The sequence below is a fragment of the Alligator mississippiensis genome, chromosome 3 (assembly GCF_030867095.1).
Source record: "Alligator mississippiensis isolate rAllMis1 chromosome 3, rAllMis1, whole genome shotgun sequence".
Taxonomy (NCBI): domain Eukaryota; kingdom Metazoa; phylum Chordata; order Crocodylia; family Alligatoridae; genus Alligator; species Alligator mississippiensis.
In genome coordinates this window covers 303,327,775-303,354,089 of record NC_081826.1, presented here as the reverse complement: position 1 = coordinate 303,354,089, position 26,315 = coordinate 303,327,775, and the positions used below count along the sequence as shown (strand labels likewise).

Sequence of the window (26,315 nt, the reverse complement as noted above, 5' to 3'; positions counted from 1 at the left end):
TCTGCAGGAAGAGGCTGAGCATGTAGCAGAAAGGGGGAAAAATTCCCTTCTGTCCCCATGGGACAACCAGCGCAGAGCCTGGGAAACCCCCACAGCAGAGCACAGGTATTGCTTTGCCTAGAGCATCCCCACCAGTGGCTGTCCACCCTCTCCTTAACACCTCCAGCGATGGACAGTGAACAGCTCCCCTGGCATCATTCCCACTGCCTCCCTGCTCTGACAGTGACATTTATCCTAAGAGCCAGGCAAGGGAAGGAACAGAGCATTGGAGTGAGGTGCGCCAAGGGGCGAGCACTTGGGGGCCAATGCACTATGGCTCAGTCAGCCACATGCCAGGCAGTGCCGCCCCCAGGGGCCCATGCACCAGGAGCCCTGGCAGGGGGTGGGCGGCAGGGAGCCCCCTTGGATTGGCGATGCCTGCTCGCCACCCGCAGCTCCCCTCGAGCAGGGCGCACGGAGTCCTGCCAGTCGCGCTCACCTCCTGGGAGATGTCTTCGCGTGGGGCCAGCTGCTGGCTGATGGCGGCTAGGGAGGCCTGGTCCACATCTCGCATACACTTGTTCAGCACCTCGATGGCCTCGTCGCACTCCTGCTGCCCCGGCGCCTTGTCTCTGCGTGACAGGAGCAGGCATCCTCAGGCTGAGCATCAAGCCAAAGTCGCTGCCCTGCAGCATGGCTGGGGCTCCCAGATTCCCAGGGCCATTGGAGGCCTCCCCGGGCTCCGGCCAGTGCTCCCACCACCCTCCTGCTGCTTTGACTGGTGGCTGATTCAGGTGCTGCCAAGCACATGCCCCTTGGCTCAGCATCCACCAGAGCACAATGGGGCAGTGGGGTGCAGGGGGCAAAAGCCAGAGAAGAACTGTATCTCCTCCATCAGGCCAAGTCAGAGAGGCCCAGACTCCCTGTTCCCCATCCTCTGCCTCTCCTGACAAACATCTGCCCTGGAGAAGTCCAGGCAATGTGGGGCACCAGCCCTCACACTAGGCTACAGAGTGTACACCGCCTCCCCTAGTGCTCAATAGGACGGCACTACTGTAGATGCAGGCAGCCAGCCCTGCAGCACTCGCACTCGGGGCATGCTGCCGAGCAGGACTAGAGCCTTTCTGGGGTGATGAGAGCCAAGCTGGGGCACCAGGCACCATGGCCCAGCCCGCAGCTCAGAGCAGGTGGCACCGGCGTGGGCGAGACCCTGACGCAGGCACTGCTCCCACCTCATGTTGGTGATGAGCTTCTTGATGGAGTCGGAGACGGTGCGAGAGTGCCCGGCCAGCACTGACCACTGGGGTGGGTCTCTGGGGTTGACAGCAAGTGAACGGGCCGTCTGGATGAGCCCGGCTGAGCTCTCCAGCATAGTCTTGGCTGAGGAGATGATGGGCTCCATGGCTCGGCGCCCCTGCAGGGGAGCAGCCCAGTAAGTCAGCAGCACGCGCCTACTCTTGGCCTCTGCAACCAGGGCTCACACACTCGCACGCCCTCCCCTGGGCTGGGGCAGACCCTGCCCACTCCCCCACCCCCACCCCATGGCTCCTGGTGCCACCACCCCACTGGGCCCCCAGGCCCGACTCACCTCAGGGCTGATCTGGGCAGGGACGGTGGCAAACTCCGGGTTGGAGGCGAAGGCCGTCAGGTTGTCCACAGCCTCGATGAGGGGGGCGGTGGCCGCCCGGCAACGTTCCCGGTTCTCCTCGTTAAAGGCTCCATCCAGCGCCTGGGCCGGGTGGGGAGACAGCATCACGCAGCAGCGCAGATAGTCCCCCACCCACCCGATGCCCGCCTTCCCTGCACCCCTCCGCGGCCATGCCTGCCTTGCTGGCAGGAGCCGGGTAGTACCTTGATGGTCTTGACCAAGCTGGCGGTGCTGTTGGCCACCTCCTTGGCAGACTGCACAAACTGGCGCTTGGCCACAGGGTTGGCGGTGCGGGACGAGGCCAGGCGGCAGGCATTGCACAGGGCCGAGGTGTGCTTGGCCACAATGGTGGCGGCTGACAGCACCTGTGAGGGAGGGGAGGGGGGTCAGCCCGGCCCACGGTCACAAAGTGGTCACCCCCTCTGCTCCCCTGCCTGGGGCCAGGGGTTGTCCCCACTCCATCCAGGCTGGGGGTCACAGCCTTTGCCAGGCTCCTCTTCACCCTGGTCAGGCCAATTCCATGGCTGGATCCTTAGAACGGCCTCCTCTGTGGCATCGGTTGAGATCAGTCGTTCCTGTGCAGGGTGTTGGGGCCAGGCCCTGCAGGGACTTGATCCCTCAGGCAGCCCCCACACCAGAGCCCTGTGTCAGAGCCTCTCAGTCCCTGGCATCAGAGCCCCCGGCCCTCTCCTCCCCTTGCTGACAGGCCTGGGTCAGAGGAGGCCTGTGGGGACCTGTGCCCAGCACACACATGCAGGCAGGGACTTGCCTCAGGCTCTGGCTGCTCGTCCAAGGCCCTGCCCAGGCCACAGCATCAGACTGAACCTCCCACGCCCCATGTCAGCAATGACCCGGCTGTGGCTGCTGATCTCCACCTCCCAGCAGGAGCCGCCCCCGTGTGCAGTACCCTCACCTGGGACTGGGTGCAGGCCGGGTCCACCAGGTTCTGGCAGGCCACCTGGATGGCGTGGTTGGCTCTGGCGAACTGCGTGGGGTCCACAAGGCCCTGCAGCCCGGCCTGGCTGTTGGGGTCCGACACACCCACTAGGTAGGCAGCCTGCGAGCAGGGGACAGGATGTGTGAGGCCCCGAGCGGTGGGGTGGGAGGCATGGCAGCACAGGGCAGACCCTGGCAGCAAGGCAGGGGGGCAGCCAGGCTCCCCAGTGCATTTGGTGGTGCCGTGGCCTCGCCTACCTGAGCCGCTGCCTCCGTGAGCCCGCAGAGCGCCTTGGAGGCGGCACTGATGGCGTCCCCGAACTCAGGCAGTTTGCTGTTCTTGGCGTGCTGCGAGATCCCAGCCATCGATTCGCCCAGCACCTGCACCAGAAGCAGCCCTCAGCTCCGCTCACAGAAGCCCGGAGCAGCCACGGGGCGATGGCATTACCCTCCCAACCCTCATGATGGCAGAGCTGTGCCGGCCCCAGCACACCCCACTGGCCAAGGCACCACCTAGGCTCCGAGTGCCCTGCCTCCCCAGGCCCCAATCCAGCCCCCAACACCCCCTGTGTGACCTGACCCCTGCCCTGGCCAGGCCTCACCTTAGAGTTCTCCATGACGCTGTCTAGGCAGTTGAAGTAGGACAGGTCGTTCACGGCCTGTGTGGGGTTTTCCAGCAGCTCCCGCACCGTCTGCGGGGCACATGAGTCAGGCCAAGTGCCTGTTGCTCCCCCCACCCCATGCTGCCCCCCTGCCTAATGGGCAGCCCTGGCCCACCTGCCACACCTGGCCCCCACCTCAAGCTCCCGCAGGGCATTGTCGCACTCCTTCTGGCCGGGTGCCTGCTGTGTGCACATGGTGATCAGGTTGTTGATGCTGTCTGTCACAGCTCTGCAGAGCCAGAAAAAGTGGGGTTAATGCCAGCACCTGCCCTGACTGATGGGGCAGATGCCAGGCAAGTGTGGGGGGTGGGGGGTGTCCTGGCTACTCCTGCCTCTGCTAGCAGGGATGTCGCAGCCCCCCTTGCAGCCCACTGCACCCGCACCCAACCTTGGCCTAGCCCATCACCCATCGCCCATCCCGCACGGGCGCCGGAGCTGGGTCAGAGCTGGTGGCATCTCGTACCGCGCAGCAGCAGCCAGCTGGCTCTTGAGGTTGGGGGCAGTGGGGTCGGCAGAGAGGGCCTTGGCGGCCAGCAGCAGCTTGCTGGATGACATGGAGATGCTCTTCAGGTTCGACACCACTTGTGCCTGGTCCTCCTTGTTCTGCAACGAGCCGAGGCCCTGGCCTGTTATCTTGGAGCCACGTGCTACGTCCCGCCCTGCCACAACCCCCGCAAGGCTGTCATCCCAGGGCCATGTGCCACATCCTGCCCTGCCACAACTCTCCTGGCCTGTCACCCTAGGGCCATGCACTGTGCCTCACCTTGCCATGACCCCTCCCCCCAGCCCATCACCCCGGGGTCACGCATCGTGTCCTGCCCTGCCACAATCCTCCCGGCTCATCACCCCGGGGCCATGCACCGTGCCCCCACCTCCGAGCAGCTCAGCTGCCCCCCACCCTCCACCTCATTGCTGTCCATCTTGCCAGCCAGCTGCGTCTCCAGCTCTGCAGCAGTGATGGCACCAGTGCAAGCACCAGCCCCCAGCTGCTGCCTCCATTGCTCAGCCCTATGCCCAGGCCCGGCTGCAAGCCCAGCAAGGAGCTGCCTGCATCGTGCTCACCGGGGACTGGCTGGCCATCTCCACTCCCGCCTGCAGGAACTCGTTGAAGTCCTGCCCAAATTTGCCAGAGGCCCTGGCCAGGTCTTGGGGGGTCCCGCGAGACGCCTGCACCAGCTCGTTGGCTGACTGGTTGAGCCCGGCAGCCGCCTGGTTCAGATGGCCCTGCGCCTCCTGGAAGTTCTTGCTGCTGGGGGGGAACTGAGAGCAGACGGGGTGGTCAGGGGCCACAGTTGCACATATGCATACAGTCCAGAGCCCTGGATGCCACCCCAGGGGTGCTGCCCAGGCCAGGAGACCCAGACAAGGGCACGAGCTGACCCCCACCATGCCAGCAGGATCAGATGCCCAGGGCATGCTGCTGTGCTGGGCAGTGCGGCCCCATCTCCTGCCCAAAGCTCCTAGCACAGAGGCAGGGTGGAGGTGGTGCTGGTCATGCTGTGGTTCTGGGAGCTTCATGCTACATGCACCTGGCGTGTGGGTGACCACAGCTGATGTCATGAGCCCAGCCCTTCCCCCCAGCACCTCCCAGGTTGGGCCTGGCCCTTCCCAGCACCAGCATCCCGTAGCAGTGAACATTGGTGCAGAGGGCTGGGCCAGACCTTGGGAAACCCGTCAGCTACATGCATCAGAGGAACCAGCTCCTGGCTGCTCCTGCTGCCAGTCGTGGGAACAGGGCAGAGAAGGGCCCAGGCCCAGGCCCAGCCCCAGCCCCAGGGTGACACTCACCGACTCGGCCAGCAGCCTCTTGCTGGCCTCGCTCACGGTGCGGATGGCAGCGTCCACATCACGCTGCCCCGGGAGGCAGTTCACGCAGCGGTTCAAGGCCTGGGACACAGCCTTGGCCACCTGCCGGGAGAGTGGGTAGGGGCGGTCACTCACCTGTACACATGCCCCCAGCTCAGCCCAACCCCGTCTCCGACTAACCCACGGGCCCCTCCCACCAGTCCTGCAGGCACAGGGGATGTGCTCAGCCTTGCCAGGGACAGAGAGCTGCTCTGGAGAGAAACTGGGGTGGGCCGGGGAATGGCATGGACACTGGGGTAGGCCGGGGAGTGGCACAGAGATGTCTGGTTCCCAGTATCACCAGGCCATGAGTCCTGTGCTCACCTGGCCAGACACAGCTGGCTCTCGGGGTCCCCTGCACTCACCTGGGCCAGGCGCTGCTGGCTCTCGGGGTCGCCGGGCTTGCTCACAGCCTTGCGCACCTCCTCAATGAGGTTGCTGGCCTTGTCCATGACGTCGCCAGCACACTCCAGCATGGCACTCTGTGCCTGGGGGTCCGACGTGGTGGCCGCCACGCCACGGGCAGCCTGGCTCAGCGAGCGCAGGGCCTGAGCCACCTCCCGCGCAGCAATCCCTGCGAGCGAGACGTAGGCCAGGGCCCCAGGCTGAAAGGGGCTGGGGTGTTGCCCAGAGGCAGGGCTCTGCCCCTGCAGCTAGATGCACACGGCTGGACTGGCCCCTCCCAGGGCTGCCTGCCCCTCGCCAGGATTGTGACTGGCCACTGACCAATGCTCCCTGCCTGCCGGTCTGTCCAGGGCCAGGACAAACTTCCCAGGGCTGGGACCACCAGACATGTGACAGCAGATGGGGCCTCGCGCTGTGGCAGCAAGGGCCCATCTCTTCCCTGGTCCCCGTCCCATTGAGCACTGCCTGTACCTGTGTAGTTCTCGTTGCCCTGGGCCACCTCCCCTAGCAGGTGGGCGATAGCAGAGCTGACAGCCTTCGTGCTGTTCCCCAGGTCCTGCGCGCACTTCTCCATCTGCAGAACAATGGGGGAGGGGGAGCTTTCCCCAGTCAACAGCCATCCTTCCCCACCCTGCTGCCCCCCTACATACCCCTAGCTCTGCCTCTCGTGGGAGCCAGCATGCCCTGCCCTGTGCCTCCCCCCATCAGCCCTCACCGTCTCCCCAGGCAGAGGCTTGAGCTTGCCATCCCTGGCGGCGGCCTTGGCTTCCTGCAGGTCTCGCTCCAGGCTCTGCACGAGGCTGAGGGCCGAGTCGATCTCCAGAGGCCCGCAGGCCTCCTGAGCCTGCAGCAGGAGAGGGGTCGTGACCACATGGGGTAGCAACAGCCCCCAGACCAGGGGCCCTGGGGCTCCCTCCCTGGGACCCACCCTGCACCACAACACAGGCCAGGAGGACGTCTCACCTTCTGGGCAGCCGTGCGGAGCTCGGCGAGGGCTGCGGCCAGGTTCTTGGCGCACTGGCTGAGCTGCATGGCGGAGGCCTGGTCCGTGATGGTGGGGACAGTGGCCTTGGCAGCAGCCACCATCTTCCCCCCGGGCTGTGGGGCCGAGAGAAAGGCCATGAGGACAAGACAGTGAGCAGCCGCGTCCCATGGCAAGACAGTGCCCCGAGCCTGGCACTACATGCCCAGAGCCCAGACGTGCCAGGTACAGAGCCTGGCGACCTGGTCACCCCAGCGACGGGACCAGGAGTCTCAGGGGTGCAGGGCGATGCCAGTCAGCAGCGAAGGGTGGGTGCAGAGTTTAGACCCCTGTCTGCCATGCGGTGCGCAGAGGGGCTGCGGGGACCCCTGGGGTGCCGGTCCAGGTACCTGCAGGAAATTTTGGCTGGCAGCAATGAGGGCCAGCTGCGCGCTGGGGCTGTCCGGCTGTGACTGGCTCCCTCGCACCCCCTGCACCAGCATCGGGATCTGATCTGCAACCACCTGCAACCAGACCAGGGGAGAGTTAGCAGTGTGTCCCAGACCAGGCTGAGCACAAATGTGGCAAGGGTGGAGTGGTGCTTCCAGGACTGGCTTGACCCCGGCCCCATACTGTTGTCCTGGGCGGCCATGGCAGAGCTGGGACCAGCTGAGACCATGGCCACCCTCACATCATTGGCCAATCCCTTCGTTTCCTGACCCTTGCTGAAGACCTGAACCCCGCAGGGCTAGGGTGAACCCAGGGCCCCTCCTGCAGCCTCCACAACTGGACGAGGATTCCCAGGAAGGTACCTCAGTACCAGGTCTCAGCCCATCTCCCCAGGGCCCAAACGATGGTTCCAGCACCTGCCTCCACCTGGCTCCATGCAGGGCCGGGCAATGCTGCGTGCAGCAGGTGCAGCCGCCCATATCTAGTCTCCTCTGACACGACTTGTGTGTCATCACGCAGTGCAACATGACAGCAGGGTGCGTCACCCGTCCCTTAGGTCGCTCCTGCCTCCAATTCTTTGTTAAACCCCCTGGATCAGCTGGCCAGGGTTGGGCCGGGCTGCAGACACCTGGCCAGCCCATGGCACAGCACAAGCACATCTCCCAGGCACAGAGAGGGCACCGGATGGGAGACAGAGCACTGGAGAGGCCTCTGGGCTGATGCTTTCCCTCTGCTGCACCCCCTTCTGCCACTGTCTGTGCCCCGTCTGTCTCCTCTGTCATGTATGTTTTTCACCTGTAACGTTGGCCTCCTTTTCACTACTGCCCCAGGGCAGGCTTTTACCCAAAACTGCTTCTCCCCTGATTTTGGAACTGCAGTTTTTTGGACATCTGCCTAGCACCAGCCCCAGTGAGTGGGAACCCTCTGACTGGAACAGGTTGTGGGGGATCAGTGCAGCCCCCGTAGCCTGTGCGGGGCTTGTGCTACACCCAGCAAGGGCAGCGATGGCTCCTGAAGGTGCCAGCAAGCGAGCTTGTGGTCTGGGCCGATAGGGCTCTGTTCGGTACCACCCAATGGGCAGGGCTGGGGGGGAGGGTGTGTCGAAGCTGCAGCTGGACCAGGCTGGGCCTGGGACATCCCTTCCTTACCTTGCAGCTCTGCACCAGCTGCTGCTGCACAGCCGGGTTCTTGTTGAAGGAGGCAGCGTGCTGTGCGGCGGCGATGGTCTGCGTGGCGGAGGCTGCAGCCTGCTTGGCGGCATGCTGCGGAGGAGGTGGCATGTGAGTCTGAGCCAGGGGTGTCTGGGGGCTGGCACTTCTGGGGCACGAGGCAGAGGCAGTCACCCATGTCCAGTACTGAGGCAGCCTCTTCCGGCTGGCAGGGCCTGACTCTCCCATCTGGCCCTCCCCCAGGGGCTCCTGCCGGTCAGCTCAGGGCCAGGCATGGGCTCTGCACAGGCCTATCCACAGAGCAGCACCAGCCCTGCCGGTCAGGGCAGTACGATCCTGACCCATGAAGCCACAGCAGTGCGTGGAAGAGGGGGGCAGGGAGAGGGGAAGGGGCTCAGTGGGGTGCATTGGGAGCGGGGCTCATGGCTCTGTGGAAGAGGCAGGGTCCTTGGCACCTGCCCTAGGTCAGCTTGTCCCTGCCCCTTTCCCTGCAGAGCCCTGCGCCCATTGGCAGCCCCTGCAATTCCCCATGCAGCCGTCCCAGCCCAGCCCAGCCTGCTCACCTCCAGCTTGTGCACCAGCTTCTTCTTGATGGCGTTCTGGGCTGCAGCATTGGTCGCCATGCGCAGCCCCTCGGCCGCCTCCCGCAGCCGCTGCTGCTGCTCTTCGCTGTCGGGGTGGGCGGCAGCCCCCTGGCAGCACGGGATATCATTAGGACAGATGTGTCCAATGGCACCGACCAGCCCAGTCCCCCACCAGCGCTCCCTGGGCCTGGCCCGGCTCCCTGCAGCACGGGCGGAGCGGAGTGGGGAGCAGGGAGGTAGGGTGCCCGAGCCCCAGGGGAGCCAGGCGCTTCCTCTGAATTGCTCAGCAGCAAGTGACAATTGCCCTTCATGCTCCCTCCATAGCCCCAGACCCCCGTGCCTCCCTCCATCTTCAGCACGGCCGCTCAACCCCTGCCCCACAGACCTTGGCTGCCTCCACCATCTTGGCGGTGGCATCGGCCAGGATCTTGGCAGCGCTCAGCAGTTTGCGCGAGTTCTCCAGGTCGGTCTCACCCTCCGCATCAGCCTTGATGGCGTTGACGAGGTCGGAGGTGGCCTGGGCCAGGATGCGGGCCTGGCGCACCATCTCCCCTGGAACGGGGGGAGTGTCTGTCAGTACCCTCAGCCTGTGCAGTGCCTCCAGCGGGAGACAGAGCTGGGGCCAGACGCTCCCCCCGGCCCCTGCCAGCTGCCACTGGGCCCCCAGACTGCCCCACTGCTGGTGCCCTGTGCCCTACTGCCACAGGCTCTGTCCCCCACTCTCAGGCTACAGGAGACCTGGTGCCACCTGTGCACCTTGCACAACCACACACAGCCATCAACCCCCAGGCACCAGTGCAGGGATGAGACATGGCCTTTGAGGACGGCCATGTCTTGCCTTGTGGCACTCGCCCATTGCCCCCACCACAGCGCCACGCCCTGCCCCCCCCTCACCTGCATCACCCATGGAGCTAAAGATGTTCTCCGTGACGTTGAGGATGGTGTCGGTGGCCTGGTCGTAGCGCCCGATGGGCTGCCCACCTGTGGCGTGCTGCTTGATGTGCTGCAGCAGGTCGTTCAGGGCCTGGGTCACGGCCGTGGCTGCTACACCCACCTGCTTCAGTAGTTGCTCATCATCCGTGGCTGCCTGGGAGGCCTCCACGCAGCCCTCTGCTGACTTGGCCACTAGCTTGCCAGCCTCAATCAGCTGCTCCTGGCACACCGGGGAGCTGATCGTGGGAGCCACCACCTGCACAGAGGAGAGGACTTGGAGACGCCTACCTGTACTGCAGCATGGAGAGGGCTAACACCCCTGCCTCCCCTACTGTGCTGCAGCACAAAAAGAATTATTACTGCTCTGCACAGGAAGAGTTAACCGAGAGGCCCCCACCTGGCCTCTCCCACTCCCAGAGCATGCTCCAGGCAACCCCATGGACAGGGGCTGGCTCTCGCCTGTGCCCGCAGGCCAGGGCAGGGCCAGTACGTGGAGAGAGTGGGGTTAATCCTGCGCATCAACACAGGCCTTACCTTGGTGCAGGCCACAAGCTGGGAGGTGGAGAGAGCACACTGTGTGGCGGCTGCAATCACTTGGGTCTGCAGCACCGAATCCTCCGTCTTCTGGGCCACGTTCTTGGCTTTTAGGACGAGCGCAGCCGCGGCGCTGGCCACCGCCTTCGCCAGCTGCATTAGCATGTCCTGCAGGACGGATGTCAGATGAGAGGGTCAGCACGGCACAGGCAGCAGCTGCCCCCCCACTGCCTGCTCAGCAGGGAGCAGCTCCTGAAATATTCAGCAGGGAAATGTGAGCCCAACCTCCTGCTCCCACCAGCCTAGTGGCACCGAACAGGCTTGCAGCACCATCTGCCCCGGGGTGCCATGACTTGCTGCACACCTGCTGGGCACCATGGGCTTGCTGTGCACCTCACCCAGGCCATGAGCACAAAGGTGGGTACTGCCAGGGCCTGGGGTAAGCATGGGCATGGGTGCCCCTTGCCCCGGCACTGCACAGAACTGCAGCTGCCCTGGAGTACTGAGGGGTGGGGGGCAGGAACCCCACAGCCAACGTGGGGCCAGGCCCATCGGCACCAGCCTGCACCACACCAAGCATCCTGTCCCACCACCTGCAGCCAGCCATGGGGCCTGGCTTGCCCTGTGCCCACACACCACTCCCCACCCCTGGCCACAGCACAGCTCCTGCCCCAAGGGCCCGATGCAGACGCAGCCCCAGTCCATCACCAGCTCCAGCCACAATCATGGAGCCATGGAGCACATGCACTGGCTCGCTAGTGCCCGGTCCCGTCACACCCAGATCTGCCCCTGCGGCAGCAGCAGCCCCGGCAGCAGAGGTGGAAGGCAGGGAGCGGATGCCCTCGGGTCTGGGCGGCAGGCCTGCACAGCCGGCATGGGGAAGGGGCAGGGATGGAGCCCCATGCCCACACAACTGCGCTCAGCCCTGAACGTGCCCAAGACAGGACGGGCTGTGGGGCTGTGCTGGGAGGCATCGGGCAGTGACCCGAGGGCATGAGCTTCAGAATCAGAATCAATCACAAGAGAAGCAGGTTGGGACCCCTTTCCAGCCCCAGCACCCAGCTGATTGTGCCCAGAGGAGGAGCACCCTGCCTGGAGGGGGGCAGCTGCACTGTGCCCTGCCCTCGTTACCGTCTTTGGGTCAGATGTGGGCAGGGTCCGAGCACACCGGCTCGCCACGATCTATACAGGATCCACGAGAGAAGCAGCGTTACATCCTGGCAGCTCCTGGCACGGGCAAGAGGGCCATGCCACCTGGCACAGCTGCCCCACAGGGGCCCTACCAACCAGCCCAGAGCCCGTGCTGGGGCAGGTGTGGGCAGGGCGAGATAGGGAGGGTCTGGATGCTGTCCCCAAAGTGCGTCCCCTGGCCAGAGCTGCGTCCTCACCTGGAAGCGCGGGTCGGTGTCGCTCTCTCCGATCTGCTGCAGCAGCTCCCCGCTTGTCTGGCCCACGACGCCGGCCGCCTGCAGCAGGTTCTGGCGTGGCTGCCGGGCACATGCAGACACGTAGTTAGGACAGCACCATGCCGCGTGCCCGCCCCCCACCTTCCCTCGTCCAGCACCATGCCCCCCCTGCTAGCATCACACCCCAGCCCGCCACTGTCTTCCTCCCAACCCGCCATACAGGGCCCCCAAGGAAGCATCTGCCCCGCCTGGCTGCTCTCCTCCCCAGTCCCAGCCCAACAGCATGGCCCGGCCCCTACCTCAGCGCTGGCTGGCTGAGCGGTCTTCAGCAGGTCCGAGACAGCACTCGCCAAGTTTTTGGCCGCTTGCAGGAGCTGCCGCCCATTCCCACCCTCGTCCTCCATGAGTGCGGCCAGCAGCTTGACACCCTTGGACATCTCAGTGAGGTTGGAGGAGATGGTGGTGACAGCACAGCCCACAGCCGTGTAATCCGTGTCAGCTGGGTCCCCTGCATGGGGAAGGGTGTGTATGGGTGAGAGAGAGGCACAGACCACGTGCCCTCCTGACCTGGGCAGCCCAGGGAGACTGGAGTATCCAGGCCCAGCCAAGCTGGCATAACCCTGTCCCAGGGGACAGCAGGGACCTTCAGACCAGGCTGCAGCCATGTCATGCCCACAGCCTGGCATGGGGCCGACACCACTGGTGTGTGGGGCCAGAGGCACTGTGCAGGGCAACGTGGGGTCAGGTCAGCACCACGTCAGCAACTAGACCACGTGCTCGAGAGAGAGCAAAGCAGCTCAGTGGTAGGGGCCAGGAACCCGGCTGTGCAGTGGAAGGCAGCAGCCAAGGGCACGGGGTAGAGGTGGAGATTGGTGTAAAGTGGGGCAGCAAGGCCTGGGGGAAGGGCAGCACGGCCAGGTGGGATGGCAGCCCAAGGGTCTCGGTTGGCACTGGGGCAAGGGGCAGACAGTCGCTGCCCAGATCCAAGCGTGTGTCCTAGAGAGCCGAGCAGGGGCCCATGGTGGGGCATCGGGATGTTCAGCAGCCCTCCTCCCACTGCGCACCTGCAGTCAGGTTCACCACGGAGGCAGTGCCCGCGGTGATGGCATCCACCTGCGAGTGGATCTCGTGCTTCGACTCATCCATCTTGTTCTTGCGCCAGGCTTTGGAGGCCTGAAAGGGGGCAGCAGGGTTAACTGGGGATGCTCCAGCCCCAACCAGCATAGAGGACCTGCAGGCCCATTGCACCTCAACCCCAGCCCCGGTTCCCCAGGACCCAGAGCCTGCTCCACGGGACAGAAGTCATTCCTGCAGGCCCCGTCCCTCAACCTTGGCAGACAAGCCCCCCAGCCCCAGCGAGGGCCATGGGCACCTGGCACTCACAGCGTCCTGCCCGAGTGGCGGCAGCGTCTCGAAGTCATCCAGTGTGGCCTGTGCCGCGTGCACCGCCTGCATGCTGGAATTGATGGTACCGGTCAGGGCCTGCTGGGCCGACGTCTGCAACACAAGGTGGAGATGGTGCTAGTTCTGCAGGGCTGCGCCTGTCACGCTCACCCCAAACCTGGCCCCCTCCCACCACCAGGCAACAGCAACACCCCAACGTGCTGCTTGGGCAGGCACCTGCCAAGGGATGGACACGGTGCTGCAGAGGGGAAGCCACACATCCCACAAGAGCCAGGCTGCAGTGAGGGGTGAGGAACACCAGGAGCCTGCAGTGCCCAACCCCACGGGCCTGGACACAGCCTGGTTCAGCTAGGTTGCCTTCCCAGGCCAGGCCAGGCCAGCACCCAGGAAAGCCCAGTATCCTGGGCACTGCTTGGACAGAGCCTGTGAGGAGGGGACCAGGCAGCATCTGGCATCCACCTCACACAGGGGAGCCCCTCCCTATGCACAGGAGAGCTCATCTCAACCCCAAGTGACACGTGCCATCCAAGGCTGAGGCTGGTGGGTTCATGTCCTGCTCCCCTGCCAGCCTCAAGGGACCAGCAGAGCACAGCAGTGGGGGGCAGGACCTGCCATGCAGCACCCCCACCAAGTACATGGCTGATGCAGAGCGGTGTGGCACTAGTGGGGCTGGACACGGCAGCAGCTGGCCCCACTAGAGCCCAGGGTGCAGTGGCCACTACTGCAAGGTTGGATGGGAGAAGCCACATGGGGCTGGGAGGGAGGAGTCTGGGGCCCCGTGTGTGGCCTTCTTGCCTGCGGCTGCCATGAGTGGTGCTGGGGCTGCAGGGCAGCTTGGGTAGGGATCTGTGAGAAGGGGACACTGGCAGCCCCATGGGACCACCTGCACAAGCACAGCCCTGGGACATGCCCTGCCCAGCCGAGGGTGGGGGGTGGCCACAAGCACCACAAGCAGCCTTGGGGGCAGCACCCACAGCAGCACAGGGAGCTCTTACCAGGGGGGGCATGTGCCCTCGGTGCATCTGCCCACTGGTGACCTGCTGCTGGGCCTGTGGCATGGTGCCCACCTGGAAGCTCTCAGGGCCACCTGCACCCGAGCGCATGACGGCCGGCAGCGCCACAGAGCCGTGCTCCACCTTGCCCACACGGTTGAACTGCTGCTGCAGCACTGTGGACCTGCAACGGGACCCCGCATGCTGCAGCTGCGAGCCGAGGAGGCTTCCCTCCACCTCAGCACCCCGGCCCTGGCAGCACTCCCTCCCACCTGCCCTTGCAGTTCTGGGCACGGGGGCTGCGCCCTGGGGAATGGGGCTCTGCCATCCCAGTCCTGGCAGCACTCCTTCCTACCTGCCCTCACAGCTCTGGGCATGGAGATTGTGTCCCCCTGGGGTGGGAGCTCCCGACAGGGCCCCCCTTAGGGGCTGGGGCAGCTGGCAGGTCCCTGTTGATGGGCACTGCAGCCATCCCGCCCGCACCAGAGGTTTGGCTGAGAGCTGCTGGAAATGTCACTCAACCCATGTGATGGCCCTTCTGGTGTCTGAGGAACTCCCCCACCCCACCCCACCCCACCCCCTGGGAACACATGGCCCCCCTGGGGCTGACACTCCCAGGCATGGGCCTTGCTGCACCCCACCCGTGGCTCGCCCAGGGCCGTACTTCTTGGGGGACACGGAGTCTTCCAGCATGGTGGACTCCTCATCCCCCTCCAGCCCGAAGTGATCCTTGCTCTTTTTCTGTGGGAAAGAGACAGAGATGAGTGAGCTCACAGGCTCTGTCCTCCAGGCAGCCCAGGCCCCGCACTCCACCCATGCAAGGGAGCCCCCCTGGAGATGCCGGAGCATGTTGGAGTGAGGCAGCAAGTCCTCCAACCCTCCTCCTGCCCTGGATGGGCTCTGCCAACAGCCTGTTTACAGTGTGCATGCCACTCTGCTGCCCCCACACTCCCACCCATGTGGCACTTGCCTTCTTCAGGATGATGTCAATGTAGCCGGCGATCAGCTGGGCGATCTGCTCCCCCTCTGTCGTCTGCACTGAGTAGTACCCGTCCTGGTAGTCCCCAAAGTCCTGCAAAGCCGCAGTAATGGGTTGCATGAGGACTGGGCACCCAGCATGCTCCAGACGCCCCAGGCATGCTCTGCTCTGCTGGGTTTCCCATGCCCCAGGGATGGCTGGAGGTGCGGCAGCGGGTGTGCAAGGCACAGCTGGGTCAAAGACATGAGTCCGGGGAAAGGAGACAGGGCCTGTCCTTGTGAGCCTGCCCAGAGCTTGATGGTGTGGTGATGAGGTCTGGGAGCAGGGCAGGCAGGCACGAGCACGAGGAGAAACGGGGCAGGAGGGTTTGAGGGCCGGGGCCTTACCAGGGTGAAGCTCTTGGGTGAGGCGGCCCAGCGCTTGATGTTGGTGAGGTTCCACTCCTGAATCACTTCCTTGGTCTTCTCATCCACCCGCATCACACACTCCTTGGTGATGCCCAGCAGCCGTGGCACCAGCTTGTTCTTCCCCTTCATTTTCTCCTGCACCAGGACACAGAGGGGTCACGGCTGCCCAGAGCCAGCCCCATGCACAGCCCCTGCACAAGCAGGAATGCCAGGGCCTCGCTGGACAGTGGGATGCCCAGAGCCCAGCCCCAGGAGAACAGTGCCTGGCCCCAGGGATGGAGAGGGTGAGAGGGGAAGACATTGGAGGTGAAGTGCGAGGGAGTCGCTGCTGCACCTTGACCAGGAAGAAGGAGACCCCGTAGGTTTTCAGGGACCGGGCGAGTTTCACATAACGCACTTTAGCCTCAATCTCACTCATGCTGTTGCAGTTCTTGTGGGCCTGCAAAAGACGAAGATGGGAGAGGCCCTGTCACCCCAAGCCCTGGCTGCACCCTGCCCTACCCCACTGCTCCAGCCCTCCCTGCCCTGCCTCCCCGGGCTGCCATGGCCCACCTGCTCCCACACCCTTTTCTGGCCCCCAGAAGGCTCCCCCACCTTCCACCAGGCCTCCACCCAGCCTCAGCCACGACTCGCTGTAGCACAGCACATGCGTGCCCGGGGCTGCCAGCTCCTCCGTGGCCCTCGACTGCAGCTTGGCAGGTAGGGCCCCAGGGCCAGGCGCTCTGCCTTCTTGCCCTGCAGACTCACCATGAAGATCTTGCGCTCTCCCTTCTGCTTGATGTACTCCTTGGGCAGGAAGTCCTTCAGGCTGCAGAAAGCACGGGGCAGGCCATCACTACCAGGGCTGGCATAAGCCCCAGGGTGTCCTGGCCCTGCAAGGCCGGGGCCGGGGCAACATGGGTGTGAGGGAACACACACCTGCAGTGGCCACAGGCAGTGCAGGGTCCCTGAAGCAGCAGCCCCTGGCATATGCCAACAGCCCTGGGCACATGCCCTCACAGGTACCCTCACCGGCTAGGCCACACCAGGCCTGCACCCGGGGTGCGCAGATGCTCCTGAGGAAGCAGGCATGTGCTCCCTGCCCTGGCAGGCACTCAAGGGCACTGGGCCAGGGTGGTGCTCAGGAGCCCTCTTGCCCCCCAGTCCCGCGCTGCTGGGCTGGCCAGTGGCCAGCTCCAGGCACTCACTCCAGGAAACCCGGCTTGTGCTTCTGCTCGTTGTGGGGCCCAAACTGGATCTGGCACTGGTACCCGGCGAACTCACAGGCCTTGTCGAAGGAGACGGGGTGCGAGCCGTTAAGGATGTCGTCTCGGGCCTGGAGGCAGCAGAGGGTGAGTGAGGCCCTGCGAGGCAGGGGCTGCATCCCAGTCAGGCAGAGGCAGCCTGGCCGCAGGGCTCTGTGGTGACAGCACTGAGCACATCACAGAGCCTGCTACCCCCCAGCCTCTCTGGGAAGGACCCTCCAGGCTTTGCAGCCTGACAAGGAGGGCAAGGGGTGCCCAGGCTGAGCTGCTCTGCAGGCGCTCCGCATGTGTGGCCAGGGCCAGGCTTCACATAGCAAGAGAGGCGTGTGGGCTTCCCTAGCCTGGGGCAGCAGGTGGGGGATGCCCAGGTATGAGCCACCTGGACAGGCAGGACCAGAACGGGCCTGAAAGCTGGGAGCATGCTCCCGCTCCCCATACCTGCCCCTTCTGGTGGCCCAGGGGCCAACTGCAGGAGTGCTGGAGGTGGGACTGGTTGCACTTGGAGCAGCAGCACAGCAGGGCGATGGCTGAGCCCGGGCTGGGGGCTGCTGTGACCTCCATCCAGGGCAGGAGAGGTTCCCTGGCAGGCACAGGGAAGGCTGGACCTGGACTGGGGTGGCTGGGAAGCTCGGTGCCAGGGTCGCAGCTGAGCACTGTCTCTGTAGGCAGGCCGTGGTGAGGGGCACAGGGCCCCAGTGGGGGTGGGGTGGGGGTGGTACCTGCACATAGAGCAGGTTGAGCTGCACGGGGTCGCGAGAGTCCACATTCTGGTCTGAGTAAAAGAACTTGCGGCGCAGCAGCAGTGTCTCGCTGTCATCGACGCCCTGCTCCCTCAGCGTGCGCCCATGGTCCAGCCAGTTCACTGCAGGAAGTGCTGGGGTCAGCCAGGCACAGCCCGGGAACCAGGGGATGCCCAGAGCACTGCCAGGGCACTGAGGGAGGTGGGACAGGCACGTGCCCAGGAATGGGCCTCCCCACACCCTCACCCTGGACCCTCCTGCCCGGTCCGGGCACTCACGTTCATCGTCCGTGTGCAGCTTCTGCTTGAGCTTCTCCATTTTCTTCTCATCACGCAGCAGGGTCTTGTCCTTCTTGAGGGTGCCGGTGATCTCCTCCTTCTTCTCCTCCATGATGTCCCGCACCAGCGAGTACTCATCATAGTTAGTGATGCCTGTGGGGGCGGGGGGCATCAGAGCCTCCTGTCCCGTCCCTGGCACCCACAGCCGGGTACTGCCCTGCCCTCCCCGCCCAGCCCATCATGCCCTCACCGATCCTGGCGCAGATGGTCATGAGCATGTCTGTGACGGTCTTGGAGTCATCCACCATGACGGTCTTCACGGTGCCGTCCAGCATGCGGATCTTCAGGGGCCGCTGCTTCTTCTTGTACTCCATGGTGTCCTGCAGGCACACCACAGTGGCTTGGCTCAGCACGGGCCCCCTGCCCCACCCAGTGTGCCCCCCCCCCGACTCGCCCCTGGGAACCATCACTAAAGAGGAGGGTGAGGGATGAGGAGCTGGGGCTAGCAGAGGACAAGGGCAGCCCAGAGCTGGGGTGGGGGGGGAGGCGGAGCCCCTGCCCCTCTGCATGGAGTGGGGTGGGGGCAAGGCCCAGGCACTCACCCCGTTGCGCAGCATGTAGTAGTCCAGTGCCTTCCCAGCCTCCAGCCAGATGCCTTTCTTTGGGTCCTCATCCGAGAGGAACAGCCCGAAGTCACTGGCTGAAAGATAGAGCACAGGCCTTCCCAGTGCAGGGCTCCCAGGCCTGGCACAGCCCAGCTCCACCCTGCCAGGGGGCCTGGGACACGTCCCAGGGGTGCAGGGTCTCCCCCAGGACACAAAGGCTGAGGATGGACGAAACGCTGATGTGGCTTTGCTGTGTGGGGAGAGGGGGAGCCATAGGGAAGCGCAGGTCAGTTGGTGCATGTATAACTTGTCTGCCTGCTCCTGCCCCGGGGAGGGAGGTGCTGTGCGGGGGTGTGCTGCCGGGGAGCTCCCACCTGTGACCCAGGGGATGGAGCAGACAGGCAGCACAATCGCTCCACAGATTTGATCGCTCCACCACGCTGGCTCAGGGTGAGGGGAAGAGGCCTCGGGGGCAATGAGGAGGGGATGGGCTGGGACAGGGCAGGTGTGGGGCAGAGGGGTGAGGCCAGGCTTAGAGGCTCCCCAGGGCTTCGGGCTAACAAGGACCATGCTCAGGTGTCCATAGGTGAGGCCAGGCAGGGCGGGGGGGCATGTAGGCAGCGAGGGGGAGCACTAATGGGACAGAGTGATGAAAGCAAGCCTGCTTGAATTTTAACCATGAAACATAAGACCTGTGGTGGAGAGAGTGAGCAAAGAACGCTGCACCCTGGGGCTGCCGGGGGGCCACGGGACAGCAGTGCCCAGCTGCCTCGGCGCTCCAGACCTGTCCCCACCCTCCGTCCGGTCCCTCAGGGGCTCTGCCTGGTCGCTGGCTCTGCCCAGAGCTGTCTCAGAGCTCTGCACCCGCGGCACGGGCTCCCACATCTCCCAGCCCACACCCGTCCTGTTGCAGGGTGCCCAGGAGCAGGACAATCCCAGGGACACACTTTTGCTTTATCAGTCCCCTGAAGGAAATGGGGCACAAACCTGGTGCAGGGAGCCATGGGGAGGAGGGCCTGAGCTGCAGGGACAGGGGGAGAGAGAGGAGCTGGGGGTGCCCGACCCAGGAACCCAGCTGTGTGTCGCAGGGCATCAGGGAAGCTGCACTGGGGAGGCAGAAATGCACACAGCCGGGGAGGCGGGGAGGGGCAGGAGCATGGCTGCTGGCATAATCAAGACACAACCGTGGCCAGGGCACCAGGCAGTGGGGGAGGGCCAGGCTTGCAGAAGAGGTTGAGCTGGCAGGAGCCCCGTATGCTGAGCAGGAGAGAAGAGAGAATCTGTGGAGCGAGAGCCTCACCCTCTGGCCACCCAAGAGCCTGCAGGCATGGGAGGGCTAAGGCTGCGGAAGCAGAGAGACGGGGCCAGGGAGCAGCAGCCTGAGATTGACCTTGACCAGGGAGCAAGTGCCCAGCACAGCTGCAGGAGCAGAGAAAGAGCTAGCATTGCAGCCCCGTTTCTGTCTGAGAGCAGCAGGCGGGAGGGAGAAGCCAGGTAGTTCCCATGGCCAGGAGCACATGGGGCAGGGAGGTGTCAGGGGAAGCGCAGGTAAGCATGGCTAGCTGCCACAGCCCAAGCAGGCGAGCGCAGAGCAGACGCCAAGTGGCAGAGCTCCTCGAAGCTGGGCAGGCTGGAGGTGCGGGACAGGGCGGCTGACCCCTCCTGTGCCCTGGGGCTCCCAGCTGTGCCCCAAGCCAGAGCTCCATGACCCATGGCCTGATCCAGACATGGCGCTGGGCACTGCTCCCCACACCGTGGAGCGGCCAGCAGTCCGGATGGCCCTTGCGCCCCTCTCTGGAGAGAGGCTGGAGCCATGGCCTGCAAGACTCAGGAGCTGCAGCATCAGGGTGGACATCTGGCCTGCCCCTTGCCTTCCCTGCCCCTGCCCCAGTGCTGTCCAGGGGCAGGGACGATGCCAGGCTGTGTCAGGGTGACGGTGTTGGGCTGCTCTGAGCTCAGACACAGAGTTTGTCTGAGCTGATCTGGATGGAGCTGATCCTGCCTTAGGCAGGGCTTGGGTAGACGTGACCTCCGAGGTCTCTGCCAGCCTTGTGGCTCTGTGACTTTGACCCAGCCCTGCCGCTGAAATCAGGGTCTTTCCTCACAGCTGCGTCCTATCTTAGCCTGAATCTGCCAAGCCGCAGCTTCTCCCTCCATCTGCTGGACTCAGAACCCTGGGCAGCACCGGTGTCCCCGGTGTACACGTGTGGCCTGACATCGGGGTACCTTATGACCTCCTGGCGTGCTGCCCAACCTGTCTGGCTGGAAACCGTGAGTGCGTTTCTGGGTCGGGACAGAACAGCCACCTCCCGCAGCACCTGGGTGGCACCGGCCCCAGGAAGATGAGGGCCTTTCAGCAGCAGCTCAGGGACATGAGGCGGAAGAACAGGAGCAAGGGAATGTCCTGCTGGTGAGGTGAGACCCCTCGCCAGTCTGGGTGGGAGCCCTGTTGCTGCGCTGCACAGCCTGGCGTGGAGGCAGCATCCTAGCCTGGTGCGGAGCTGGACAGGCCTTTGCCCTCTATGCCTCAGGGCCCTTGCACTTACGCTGTCCCATCTGCGCCTCTGGCACACGCTCGCGGATCATCCGGCAGGCATCATACACCATGGTGGAGGGCTCAAATTGCATGGTCTTGACCACATTGCCAATGCTGATCTTCAGTGACAGGGCAACCATGGTGGCGGCTGGAAGGACCCCGCTCCTGCTTCACCTGCAAGGGAGAGTTGCAGCCAGGTCAGCTCCAGCACAGCTGCCCCAGGTGCAGCCCCTGCACCGGCCCCCCCCTGCCCCCCAGGGACAGCACAGGAGCAAGCGGCCTTGCTGAGGAGACCCTGGCAGCGGTCACCACCTTCACCCCACCCCGGCCGGTGTTGGGGCCCTTCTCTGCCTGGCAGCAGGGCAACAACTGACCTAACAGCGTGTCATGGCCCTGCCCGGGATCGGAGACCCCAGCAAGGGGCTGCTGCTGTTGGGAGATCCCCCTCAGCGAAGGGTTTCCGCCCTATCCCAAGCCCTGGCTGCTCCGAGAGGCTTGCATGGGAAGGGGCTGTACAGAAGAGCTGCAACAAAGCTCCCCGGGGAGACTGAGGCAGGGGAAGAGCGTCACAAAAGCCACTGAGTTCAGGGCACAGCCATGAGGTCCTGGCCCTGGCCCCATGCTCAGACCCACCAGCCCATGAGATGTCCAGTGGAGGAAGGAAGTGAAGGGCCGGGAAGCAGACCAGGCCCAGGGCCCTGCCCCTGCCAGGCGGATGAGGTGCCTGCACTGGCTCTCAGGACACTCCTCGCCTCCTGCCACCTGAGGAGCATGGAGGGGGCATGCAGACGTCCCCGGCCTGGCCCAGCCTGGGGGACAGGGGAAGGCAGGAGCACTCGGAAGCTACAGGGCCCCCCACAGGGCCACCTGCCCAGAGGCTCTCAAGCTGCTTTATCTAGGGCAGGACCAACCACTTCCTTTCACCCCGAGACCACTTCCCAGCGGCGCAAGAGCAGCGATGGCCACTGTCACCCAGCCACGAGTGCGCCGGCTGGAGGAAGTGTGAGCCCAGCCGATAAGAGTGGAGGGTGACACGGAACAAGCTATAAATACCAGAGACCATGACAAAGCAACCACAGGAGGAAAACCGAGCTCATGGCAGTGCTAGCAGGGCCCCTCACCCCATCAGGGTCCTGCGCTGACACCCGGCTGCTCAGTCCTATGAGCAAGGGACAGGACTGGGCCGTGGCCATCACCATGCAGGAGCCCCCTGGGTGCTGGCACATCCATGTTTCCTAGGCATGAGGGATCATGGAGAAGAGACTGTGATGGAGGGAGCAGCCACATGCTCCTGGGCCAGGAAGTGGGGAACGAGGGGTGGCCACAACTCGAAGCAACCTCAGGGCACTAGAACAAGGACAGGCACAGCTGCACGGGGGTGGGACAGTGGTAGAGGGCTGCAAACCCTGACAGTGGGTGGGGGGCAGGACCCAGCTGTGCTGGGGTGGTGCAGGACCCTCCCTGCAGGCAGGGAGCCGGCCCAGGCAGTGCAGGGGTGTGGATGGCCACGGGCAGCAGTTCAGAGGAGCAGCACAACTTGCTAGACGTGCACCGAGCCAGCTTGCTGGACACTCAGGGGTTGCACAGCTGTCCAGGGCAGGGGGACAAACACCCCCTCCTCTGCAGCCAGAGACCCCATGCTGGGACCCTGACCAGCAACCCGCCGGCTAGCAGGGGCCTGGGCTACAGCCCTGGACAGCTGGCACCAGCAGTGCCGAGTCCCCCCCCTGGGCTGCGTGCCCATGCCCCCTCCCTGCCAGCACGGAGCTCACCAAGGCAGCACAGAGGATGTCTCAGGCCCTCAGCGGCACGCCAGACGCCGAGCAGCGCACGCAGCCGCGCCCAGCTCTACGCAGCCCCTGCCCCGCCCTGCCCCACCCTCCGCATTTCCTGTCGCCCAGGGCCAGGCTCCTGCTCTGGCTGCGCAGCAGGGAGGGGCGGCGGCACGCGCCTCCTGGCCCAGACGCTGCAACGGGAGCACGGGACGTGCTGCCCTGCTCGAAGCAGCGAGCTGCAGCCCCTGGGCGGGCAGCAAACACCTGCCCCCGCGGGCAGCCGCCCCAACCCGAGCTGCTGGCGCTACTAAAAGCTGAGGGTGTTGCACACAGAGCTGGAGGGCTCAGAGCCCCATGTGTGGCGTGGCATGCCCCTTAGGATTTCGCATGGCTGCCCAGCGCTGTGCAGGGAGCACAGGGCCCCAGACACAGCCCTGCCCCGGGACCCACCAGGCCTGGTGAATGTGGCAGCACTGGTACTGTGGTTAGGGGCAGGCGGGGAGCACACATGCACAGGTGCACAAATGTATACACACGTGTCTACATGACAATACAGCACATAGCCCATCAGAACTGGGCTGGGGCCCGCGCTCGGACACCCCGCATGAGCTGCACCCGTGCCGGTGGTGCCAGTTGACACGCGGTCCCCACAGCCCCCCGGGCAGGCCGTGTCCTGGGGCACCGTGCCTAGCCCTCCACTCTCCCAAAACACCTCAGCACAGCACCCGTCTGCTAGGGCACCAAGCTGGTTCCTGGCTCCCCCCGTGCTGGGGCCCATGGCTGCTGAGCCTCTGGCAGCCGGGAAACCGCTCTGGACAGACACTGCCCTGGGCTGGAGCACAGGCAGCACCGCAGGGCGCTTCCTGCTGCAGACCAGCCCTTCAGGCCTCCCATCTGGGGCTGCCCCACTGATCTGGACACGCACCCGGCAGGGAGGGAGCTGCGACCACTCTACTGAGGGCAGCAGGCCCCGGGCGTCTGGCGCAGCGCTGCGCTGGCTGGGCAATGCCTGGAGGCTTGTAGGCGGCAGGATACGGCTCACTGCTGCTTAAGTGGCTGGAGTGGGGGCCTCTTGCAAACAACCCCCCTCCAGGATGGGACACTGTCCCCCTGCCCTGGCCCTGGGATGCCTGTACATGGTTTGGTCTCAGTTGACAGCACATGGGGGGAGTCCCCGTCCCTGCAGCGAGGTGCAGAGGGGAGAGGCCTGCCCCGGGCCAGGCAGAGCAGTGCCTGCATCTGCAGGTCAGTGCCCTACCTTGGGCCCCCCGCCCTGAGAGACCTGTCACGCACTGGCCGGACCCCATCCCTTACCCGCATCACTTATGGTCATCTCCGCTGAGAGCTCCCCGAGCGGGGCCAAGCCCTCCGGTGCAGTACCAGGTGCAACAGGCCTGACCCTGATCAAGGGTTCCAGGTGCAGCTGGACTGCCAGTGCTAATTACAAAGCCATGGCTTCAGGCCAGGGCTGTCACAGCCACAAAGCCATGGACGGGGCAGAGGGCCCTGGGGTGACAGGCTGACAGTGGCAAGGCATGGCTGGCCCAGGGCAGGGAGCAGAGCTGTGAGACTGTGCACGCACGGGGCAGAGGCGCTGGGGCCTGGACAAGCTGCACAAGGGGGGGGGCGGCGGCATTTCACCCGTTCCCTGCTCCCGAGGACGCAGCTGTGTCTGAGCAGAAGCGTGACCGACCAGAGCGCAAGAGAACTCACTGGGCACCCAAATCCCCACAGCCTCCAGCCTGGCCCCAGCCTCCTGTGCCTCGCCCTTCCCAAAAGGTGGGCATGGGGATCTTCCCTGGCCCTCCAAGCTGGGCTGGGGTTCAGTAATGTCTGGCCAGGGACTTGACCCCATGAGGGATGAGTCTGGAAAAAGAAACTGAGCCCTCAGCAAAGCCCGAGGCCTGGAGGCTCCCAGTTTTGGGCACCATACTTCACGAATGATCTTGATAGACTCGAGAGGGTCTAGAGGAGGCCACTCGTATGGTTAGGGGCTTACAGGACAAGCCTTATGAGGAGAGACGGAGGGACCTGGACCTCTTCAGCCTCCGCAGGAGAAGGCTGAGAGGTGATCTCGTGGCCATCTCCAGATTCATTAGGGGGATGCAGCAAGGGATCGGAGATGTTCTGTTCACCAGGGCACGTCTTGGGAAACAAGGAACAATGGTCACAAACTGACAGAGAGCAGATTTAAGCTAGATATCAGGAAAAACTTCTTCACAGTAAGGGTGGCCAGAATTTGGAACGGGCTTCCAAGGGAGGTGGTATTCTCCCCTCCTTGGGGGTCTTTAAGAGAAAGCTGGATAGGCATCTGGCTGGGGTCATCTGACCCCTGCGCTTCTTCCTGCCTATGCAGGGGGTCGGACTCGATGACCTGTTGAGGTCCCTTCCGACCTGAGCATCTATGAATCAAAAAGACTGCAGAGCTCAAGCCACTAGCGGTGGGGCGAGTATGATCTGAATCCGAGTCCAGGCTGGGAGGTACCCAGGCTGGGCGGCAAGGTCAGGAGCAGGCCTGAGCCTGGGGGCCATGGGAAGGGGAGGGGAGCAGGGCTCAGACCCTGCTCATAGAGTCTATGAGTGACAAGGACGGTGCAAGGGACAAGATCCCACCAGGCTCGGGCACTATCAGGGGTACAGGCCTCCCCGCTCTGGCCCCACTGGGACCCCGGGGCTGAGAACAGGCCCTGCAGCTGTTCAGGCTGGAGCCGAGCGTGCGCCCCTCCCACCATCCCACACGGACGCATTCCAGCGCTGCATTCCTGAGCCATGCAGCGCCCAGCCTGGGGTGGGGTGGGGCCACCACGCAGCGTGCTGGGCTCCAGGGAGCCGGGCCCGCAATGCCGCTGCCAGAGCAACGCCGGCGTGAGGAGACGTGCATGCGCCCCTCCCCAACGCGCTGTGCCTGCCCCAATCCATGGGGGCCCAGACGTGCACGCAGCAGCCCACAGCCGAGGAGGCTGCAAATGCCTGCCATGTGCCCCACTGGCTTGGGGATTCACGGTATGGAAACTGCGGGGCTGCCCTGATGCACAGTGCCTGAAGCAAGGCAGAAAGGTCCTCCGGGATTCCCATGCAGGCCAAGCCACCTGGGCATGTCAGGTGGGGGCCGGGACGCCCAGGACACCATGTTACAGGTGCACCCTGGGCCTGCTGGTCACGAGGCAGACCCCAGAGACCTGCTGACACCCCTGGCTAGTGCCAGAGCCAGCTAAGGCGAGCCCCTGTGCTGCCATCGGGGTCAGGCTGAGAGGTGGCCGGAGGACGTGGTTTAGCTGAGGTCAGAGACCGGAAGGAGCCGGGCAAAGCACCAGCAGCAGCAGGAACCTGGCAGTGCAGGGTGAGGATGGTCCAGCAATGTCTCGAGCCAGCCCTGGGGGCTCCCCTGCCAAGAATACCCACTGCTGCCACGGGAAAGACGCTTCCACGCAGACCCCAGGTCTAGTGAGAAGCCCAGTGGCTGCAGCCCCACGCACCCAATCCCTGCCTGCCTGGGGTGAAGCTGCCTCGGACCCTGGAGGCAGGAAGCCTGGTGCTGGCCCAAGCCTGGGCTGCAATCCCCGATGCCTGGGGCAGCTGCAGCAGCAAGGAAGTGTGGTAGAGTCCAGGCAGCCTGGATAGGACTTGGGTCCAGGAGGGAGCAGGGACTCCTACGCCAAGGGTGCAGGACCAGGGACCACAGAGCAGGAGGGCAGAAAGCCAGAGCCTGCTGAAGCTCTTTGACCTTCAAGAACTGCCTTTGCTCAACCACCAACTAGCTCTTTTTATGAACCATAAAATCAACTGAAGGTGCAGACAGAGGTGGGCCAGGGGAATGTGCAGGGAAAGCAGAAAGCACCTCTT

At 64.6% G+C, this 26,315-nt stretch overlaps 1 protein-coding gene across 4 annotated transcripts in view; it reads right to left on the bottom strand.

Moving 5' to 3' along the window:
- Positions 1-26,315, bottom strand: part of TLN1 (talin 1) — a 49,338-nt gene that overhangs the window by 13,410 nt on the left and 9,613 nt on the right. For 2 of the 4 annotated variants that reach the window (XM_059725429.1, XM_059725428.1), the window contains exons 2-39: positions 20,708-20,871; positions 18,159-18,256; positions 17,807-17,936; positions 17,557-17,709; positions 17,258-17,400; positions 16,482-16,609; positions 16,042-16,102; positions 15,629-15,733; positions 15,274-15,429; positions 14,879-14,980; positions 14,573-14,649; positions 13,912-14,092; positions 12,896-13,009; positions 12,577-12,685; positions 11,812-12,020; positions 11,495-11,593; positions 11,238-11,288; positions 10,107-10,274; positions 9,534-9,828; positions 9,025-9,191; positions 8,619-8,747; positions 8,035-8,148; positions 6,847-6,960; positions 6,439-6,573; positions 6,191-6,319; positions 5,947-6,049; positions 5,436-5,644; positions 5,014-5,133; positions 4,288-4,485; positions 3,689-3,828; positions 3,361-3,454; positions 3,166-3,255; positions 2,822-2,944; positions 2,541-2,684; positions 1,831-1,992; positions 1,568-1,708; positions 1,212-1,393; positions 479-611 (exon numbers count right to left, since the gene is read on the bottom strand). In XM_059725429.1, coding sequence (XP_059581412.1) covers positions 479-611; positions 1,212-1,393; positions 1,568-1,708; positions 1,831-1,992; positions 2,541-2,684; positions 2,822-2,944; positions 3,166-3,255; positions 3,361-3,454; positions 3,689-3,828; positions 4,288-4,485; positions 5,014-5,133; positions 5,436-5,644; positions 5,947-6,049; positions 6,191-6,319; positions 6,439-6,573; positions 6,847-6,960; positions 8,035-8,148; positions 8,619-8,747; positions 9,025-9,191; positions 9,534-9,828; positions 10,107-10,274; positions 11,238-11,288; positions 11,495-11,593; positions 11,812-12,020; positions 12,577-12,685; positions 12,896-13,009; positions 13,912-14,092; positions 14,573-14,649; positions 14,879-14,980; positions 15,274-15,429; positions 15,629-15,733; positions 16,042-16,102; positions 16,482-16,609; positions 17,258-17,400; positions 17,557-17,709; positions 17,807-17,936; positions 18,159-18,256; positions 20,708-20,837 — 5,136 coding nt within the window. In that variant the 5' untranslated portion in view covers positions 20,838-20,871. Of the gene's footprint in view, positions 1-478; positions 612-1,211; positions 1,394-1,567; positions 1,709-1,830; positions 1,993-2,540; positions 2,685-2,821; positions 2,945-3,165; positions 3,256-3,360; positions 3,455-3,688; positions 3,829-4,287; positions 4,486-5,013; positions 5,134-5,435; positions 5,645-5,946; positions 6,050-6,190; positions 6,320-6,438; positions 6,574-6,846; positions 6,961-8,034; positions 8,149-8,618; positions 8,748-9,024; positions 9,192-9,533; positions 9,829-10,106; positions 10,275-11,237; positions 11,289-11,494; positions 11,594-11,811; positions 12,021-12,576; positions 12,686-12,895; positions 13,010-13,911; positions 14,093-14,572; positions 14,650-14,878; positions 14,981-15,273; positions 15,430-15,628; positions 15,734-16,041; positions 16,103-16,481; positions 16,610-17,257; positions 17,401-17,556; positions 17,710-17,806; positions 17,937-18,158; positions 18,257-20,707; positions 20,872-22,469; positions 22,490-26,315 lie in introns of those variants that run through there. The other 2 variants (XM_059725430.1, XM_059725431.1) reach the window with 2 other exon arrangements.